Source organism: Brassica oleracea, chromosome C7 (genome assembly GCF_000695525.1).
Source record: "Brassica oleracea var. oleracea cultivar TO1000 chromosome C7, BOL, whole genome shotgun sequence".
Lineage (NCBI taxonomy): Eukaryota > Viridiplantae > Streptophyta > Magnoliopsida > Brassicales > Brassicaceae > Brassica > Brassica oleracea.
The window spans coordinates 15,055,207-15,061,319 of NC_027754.1; the positions used below are offsets into that span (position 1 = coordinate 15,055,207).

The 6,113-nt window shown below is 35.2% G+C and overlaps 1 protein-coding gene across 3 annotated transcripts; it reads right to left on the bottom strand.

Annotated features, from left to right (window-relative positions):
- Positions 1-1,728: 1,728 nt before the first annotated feature.
- On the bottom strand, positions 1,729-4,937 carry LOC106305755 (probable methyltransferase PMT1). Of its 3 annotated transcripts, none has more exons than XM_013742128.1 (8): positions 4,679-4,937; positions 4,108-4,394; positions 3,863-4,027; positions 3,598-3,780; positions 2,920-3,514; positions 2,673-2,785; positions 2,360-2,580; positions 1,729-2,276 (listed from the first exon to the last, which is right to left on the bottom strand). In XM_013742128.1, exons 2-8 carry the CDS (start codon positions 4,348-4,350, stop codon positions 1,961-1,963), a joined length of 1,836 nt encoding a protein of 611 aa, XP_013597582.1. In that variant the 5' UTR covers positions 4,351-4,394; positions 4,679-4,937; the 3' UTR covers positions 1,729-1,960. The 3 variants fall into 3 exon arrangements, with proteins under 3 accessions (XP_013597582.1, XP_013597580.1, XP_013597581.1); XM_013742126.1 differs by having other exon boundaries at positions 4,108-4,479; XM_013742127.1 differs by having other exon boundaries at positions 4,108-4,500.
- Between the last annotated feature and the right edge of the window lie 1,176 nt (positions 4,938-6,113).

Genomic DNA, 6,113 nt, shown 5'->3' on the forward strand with positions numbered 1-6,113 from the left:
ATATTTCTTTTTGAAAAAAATCAACATATAATTTGAAAAATATTATGAAACTACATGCACATTTAAACGATAACCAAAATTAATTTGATTTTACTTAATGATAATAAAAAATAATTGTACTTCAGTTTGAATATGAAAGAATATATATAACTCAATATACTCACAACATTAGTGACTCGACTAATCCAATTTATATCTAAAATCATAGATTTAACTACAATAAGAATAACTAATTTTATAATAATAATTTATTTTATATATGTAAATTATAGGATGACTCAAAACATATTAATAAATGAAAATAAAAATATTAACCAACTGTTATAATTTAGTTCTTTTGTAAAATTTATATATATGCATGAGAGTGTAATATATTATCGTTATATTAATTTATGTAATTTGGAATAAAACACTTTAGTTTAATTTATTTCATTCTAATCACAATATATCTTAAGTTATACATCAACTTCATTAAATATATTTACATATCTAAGACAACAACCAACGTAAATGCAAATAATAAAATTAATCATAATTTTAATATATTTAAAATAAAAAATATTATAGTTGAATTAAGAGAAATATATTCAATCTAATATACCCAAATGATAACTAAATTGACTGTAAAAACAACAAAATCGACTAGATATAACATATCTAAAATCATATGTCTAATTAAAGTAATATATTATTATTAATATAAATTGTGCATACAAATTATAAGTTAATTTAAAATTAAAAATAAATAAAAATCAATTATTATAGTATATTTATTTATAAATATTTATATCCTTGCATAAGCACAGAAAAATCATCTAGTAATATATTATAATATATACAAAGAATAATGAAGAAAGAAATTGTTTTCGAAATCTAATGTAGTAATGGATGTTATTGTCATGCACTCAAGGCTACTTAATTTGAATATCAATTATTTGGATAGAATATATAAAAAAGGTGGGGGCATAAATCATGGGAGTTAACTTAGAGAAGTGGACAACAGCTTCAACTTTGTGTCCACGAGACAAAAACTTGTAGAACACTTTCACATGTTTAGTTTTCCTTTTGGACCAATAAAATGTTCTAATCATCAAATGCAATTATACTTAATTATTTACTTTTTCATCTCGTAAACTAATCATTATCGTCAATTTTGCTTGGGACAACCTAAAGATTTCTTCCAACAACAGTAAAGTTACTTGTGAGTTATAATGGGGGCTAGATAAGTAACACGCATGCCTTTTGTTCCTCCTATCACGCTTTTTCTCTCTTTTATTCTTTCATTCTATATTAATCACTGAGTGCTAAAGATTTAGCTTCAAGGAGATTATTGCTCATCATCAAATGCTTTGGGATTGAGTTTTATGAAGTTTTTAATCACAACAAGATTCAGTATATAGTACTCCCTCCATTCCTTAAAGATACATATTTTAGAAAAAAAATTGTTTCAAAAAGATTCATTTTTTACATTTTCAATACATGTTTTATTAACTAATTGCAAACTTCAAAAAACTTAATTGCACTAATTAATTTTTATTGGCTTAAAATTATGGGAAAAAAATAAACACAAAAAATTTATAAATTTAATGTGTTTTATTAAAATGTGTGAAAAAACTAGAATATGAATTTTTTAGGAAACAGAGGGAGTAGTAAATTTTAGCTTTAAATAGTGAATCATTGAATTCTATAAATCTATTAACCAATGATTGAATGTATACATAATTAAACTGCATCAAAAAAAAAGTTTTAATTGATAGGAAACTGAGCATCTCTACTGAACCATACAAACAGCATATATGAATATGTAAAAGAAAGAAATATTAAAAAGAAAACAAAACGTTAAACCGCTATAAAACGAATTTTTAATCGTTGTATGCTTTGATTAGATTCTCCCAACAAAGATATCTATTGCGAATCTCGTTTTTTCATGTTTGGATGCAGTTTCTGGCCATCATGATGATCACTCGAGATCTCTGAGGCTTTCACTTGTCAACCAGAGCTTCTTCTGGACAATGAGAATGACATCCGAGTCATGGTCTGAATCCGAGGCTGCCTTGGTTTCAACTGCTTCCCAATGCAAAGCCTTGAGATACTTCTTCACAAGATCAACTACAGATTGTTTGTCCCTTATGAGTATGAACCCGCTTGGCCTAAGTATACGATCCATCTCCAACAACAGATCCTCTGCGCTGCAACCTCTCTTCTTGACATCAGAAATGATGTCCCAAGCATGGACTAGATCGTAAGTCCTTGGGTAAGTTGAGAAGGCTTCACACCTGCCATATAATCATGTAATATTAAGGAACAAAGATATAAATAGATTATGATAAAGTGAAGAGGTTAAGGAAGAGAAACTAACCAGCTATGAACAGCACCCATCAGGCCTCTGTCGTATATCAGTTTAAGCGTGTTAGGCCCGTCTTCAGGAACGACATTCATAACCCAAACGTCTTTGTCATTCAGAGCAGCAGCAAAGGAACCCATGTTTGCTTTCATGTCCAGTATGTTCCTCACGGTGTCTGATTGAATTACAGGAGTCAAGAGATCCCAGTAAGCATCTACCCTACGCCTCCAAGTTTCCTGTATGGGGAAGAAATAGCATAAGGTTACTACAGTTTCTATATCACCGAAGCTTCAAATTGCAAGAGCTAAGATCATGGGATTAAACATACCGTATCCTTCTCAAACATGTAGGCGGAATATCCAAAATCAGCTAGCCGAGGAGGAGGAGAGGTTAATCGAGCTGGCCATGGAGCCAATCCACTTCCCTTGGTTTTGTGGTCATCTAGTGGAAAAAAGGAAATTTGTTTCAGTGGGCATATGTTCTCAGATATGCTTATATCAAACACATGTGAAGTTACTTAAAATATAACTTATAATCTCTGTTTTCGAAAAGGAAGAGGGCAAATGAAAACTTACGTTCACTGTATTGACTGATGCATGCTTCCATGTTTACACCATACACAGCATCAGGGTCACTGTCAGAGTTACATAGAGGAGGCTGGGTTCCAGGTTCTCTTTCCTGATAACAATCGTTTGTCATTGGTTTCTGCCAAATCACAGTTTGGTTCCTTTTAGCAGCTATGGTCCAACACATACGCTCCACAAGAGCACTCATTTCTCTCCATATTCTGAGATCCTCCTCGTCTTGTGCATATGCTTCTGGAGACGAATATGCGAAATAACCACCAGGTCTCAGTACCCTGTCTAGCTCGAGAAGAAGAATACCGTCTCTTTGGAGCCAGTCGATTCGGCAACGTGAACAATGTGCAAGCTCAAAGGATCTGCTTGGGTATGGGAGCCTCTTTGTTCCAAGAACGCCGAGGTATGCAGGAATCCCTCTCTCAAGAGCGAACTGGATTTGGTTCTGATGCACATCGTTTGGTGCCAAGGACATGGTCATAATATCTGATGCAAGAAGGTAACCACCGAAACTCGCAACACCACAGCCGACATCTAGAAACGTCCTAAGTCTTCCCCCATTGTTCAAAATGTTGTTCGGAAAGTTAAGCATCTGCAAAAGTTTCGAGAATAGCATCAGTAAGTTAACGAAGTACATATCTCTGTTCCACATAAGATCTAGTCACAGTGTCTTACATTTGCCATGGATGCAATGTACTTATCAGCACCATAGTGGAAATGAGTGCCTCCACCAGGGAAATTGATTTTATCTCCTTTGACAACCATCCAGTTTTGGTCAGACTTCTCATGAGCAAGGTGAGTATGAGGAATGTTCACTTTCCAAACTTCGTCTCTGCTTTTGGGCCACTTGATGGGAACCTAAGACATATGAAAACAGCGTGAGGAAATGTACTCAAGAAACATGCCAAGACCAACAGATATAGAAGAAACTGAAACTCACCTTATAACCAGGAGGAGGAGGAATCAAGCAGTTAAACCTCCTTTCAGGAGGAGGGCAGTGGCGTTCATAATGCTCCATCAAAGACAAGTCAAGCTTCAATCTCATCTGGTAAATGAGATTCCTGTCTAAGCAAGGAATAAGCTCCGAGTGCCGGTCATCACACACCTTTGCAAGTCAAGGAAAAAATGTAATTAGAAAACGAAATGGAAAAAATATATTTAAAAAGTGTCTTTTAAAGAACTCACAGGAAAGCTTCTTGGTGTGAAGCCGTTGGCATCATCATCTACATAAAAGGAAGTAGAAGAAGCCTCGTCCTTCTTGGTAACATCATCATCACCAGTCAAGCCAAGCTTCCTCCCATACTCAATAGCGGAAGCCCCATGGTTAGAGGAGCCAAAGAAGAGATATACAAAAACAAGAACAACCGCTGCGATGCAGACCAACACGATCACAGGCTTCTTTTTCCCTCCATCTGATCTTCCCCTCATCGCTCTTTCTTTTCGTGATGATTCACAACTCCAAACGAGAGATTCTACAAGATTTGAAAACTTCAGTATCAAAACAACTCCAAATGTTTCGATTGATCAACGATGATTCTGAATCGACGCGATTTGGATCTGAAATGAGAAGAAACCAAACTGAGACGAGCAATGAGATTCCTTATCATCAACAAGTATCAAAGTTAGAAACAGAGGAGATTCGCATCTCAATCAATTTGGAACTTCCGGATTCAAACGGCACAAATCGGAGACTGATTAAACCTAGTTACCGGCGAAAGAAGGAATCAGGGGAACGTAAATGAAGAGAGGAACTCACCAGTAGCTCTTAGATTCGGAAGAGGAAGGCAAGGGATCAGGATCAAGATCAAGGCAGAGGGAGAGAGATCGAAGAGAGTGGAGCGAGAATCGGATCTAAGAAGTTGCTTTTTCTATATTAGTGAGAGTCTATATTGGGAAACCAACCAACTTTCTCTTCTCTTCTCGCAGCAAAGCCGCAGAGTGTGAGAAGAGATTTAGAGAGACAAATCGCGTCATGGTCGTTAATTTTGCATTATTTTTTATTTGATCTTATTTTTTCGTTAATTTTTGTGTGTGTGTCGGTGATCTTTTTTGTTTTTGTAACATGATAATTGATATGCAAGACGAGCTTTATTTTATTTTTATTTTTATTTTTATTTTTTGGTCAAGATTTTACTTTATTTTATTTTGTTTACTTGTTTTGGTCATGAATTGTCTCTGGATCTACGCGTTTTTCTTGCCTGATCATGTGATGGTGAGTGGGTTGGATTAGTAGGAAAATTAACCCATATGAAAAACTTGATAATGTTATAAATAGAACTGGAATTTTATTGTATCGTAGAAATTTAAATAAGGACAAAATTTTATACCCGTGGAATTTTTAATATTGATAGAAAGATTATTATTAGAGAGAAGAGAAGAGTGAATGATGATCTTACAAATGATCGAAATCGATCATATATATAGAAAAGAAATTTACTGTGCAAATAGTGCAGCGGACCCCACATCCTTTATATTTTCAACATATTCGGCGCTGTCTCTATATGACTTTCATAACACTCCCCTTGGGGGCCGGTGTCACTATTCACTCTCGCTTAACGTCTTTGTTGCCTCGTTAAAAACCTTTATAGGAAAACCCAATGGGAAAAACCATAGTAAGGTAAAAAGAGTACAACTACGTAAGCTCCCCCTCGAATGAGCAGTCATAGATCCTTCTGATGACGCATTCCAATGTTATGGATGTGTTTTCTGAATACCGAGGTAGGGAGTGGCTTTGTGAAGAGGTCGGCTGCATTGTCGCATGATTGGACATATCTTACTTCAATCTCTTTCTTCTTTACGAGTTCTTGAGTGTATGAGAAGAATTTCGGATGAATATGCTTCGTTCTATCGCTTTTGATATATCCGTCTTTTGTTTGAGCAACACATGCTGCATTATCTTCATATAAAATAGTTGGCTCTATATTTTCGTCAATTCCACTGCTTGAACAGATGTGTTGGCTTATTGATCTTAGCCATACACATTCTCTACTTGCTTCATGGAGTGCAATGATCTCAGCATGATTTGAAGAAGTAGCCACGAGCGTTTGTTTCTGGGAACGCCAAGATATAGCAGTGCCTCCGATCGTAAAAACGTATCCTGTTTGCGATCGGGCTTTGTGTGGATCTGAAAGATATCCTGCATCTGCAAAACCAACCATTTGACCTTTTGAACTTTTAGGATAAAATAAGCC

What these genes read in the sequence shown, in the direction of transcription:
- LOC106305755 (XM_013742128.1), bottom strand. Translation starts at nt 4,350, where the DNA reads ATGAGGGGAAGATCAGATGGAGGGAAAAAGAAGCCTGTGATCGTGTTG. An exon ending in TCACACCAAGAAGCTTTCCT is followed by an intron (nt 4,028 to 4,107) that starts GTGAGTTCTTTA and finishes TGACTTGCAAAG; the next exon opens with GTGTGTGATGACCGGCACTC. An exon ending in CATCAGTCAATACAGTGAAC is followed by an intron (nt 2,786 to 2,919) that starts GTAAGTTTTCAT and finishes TTTTTCCACTAG; the next exon opens with ATGACCACAAAACCAAGGGA.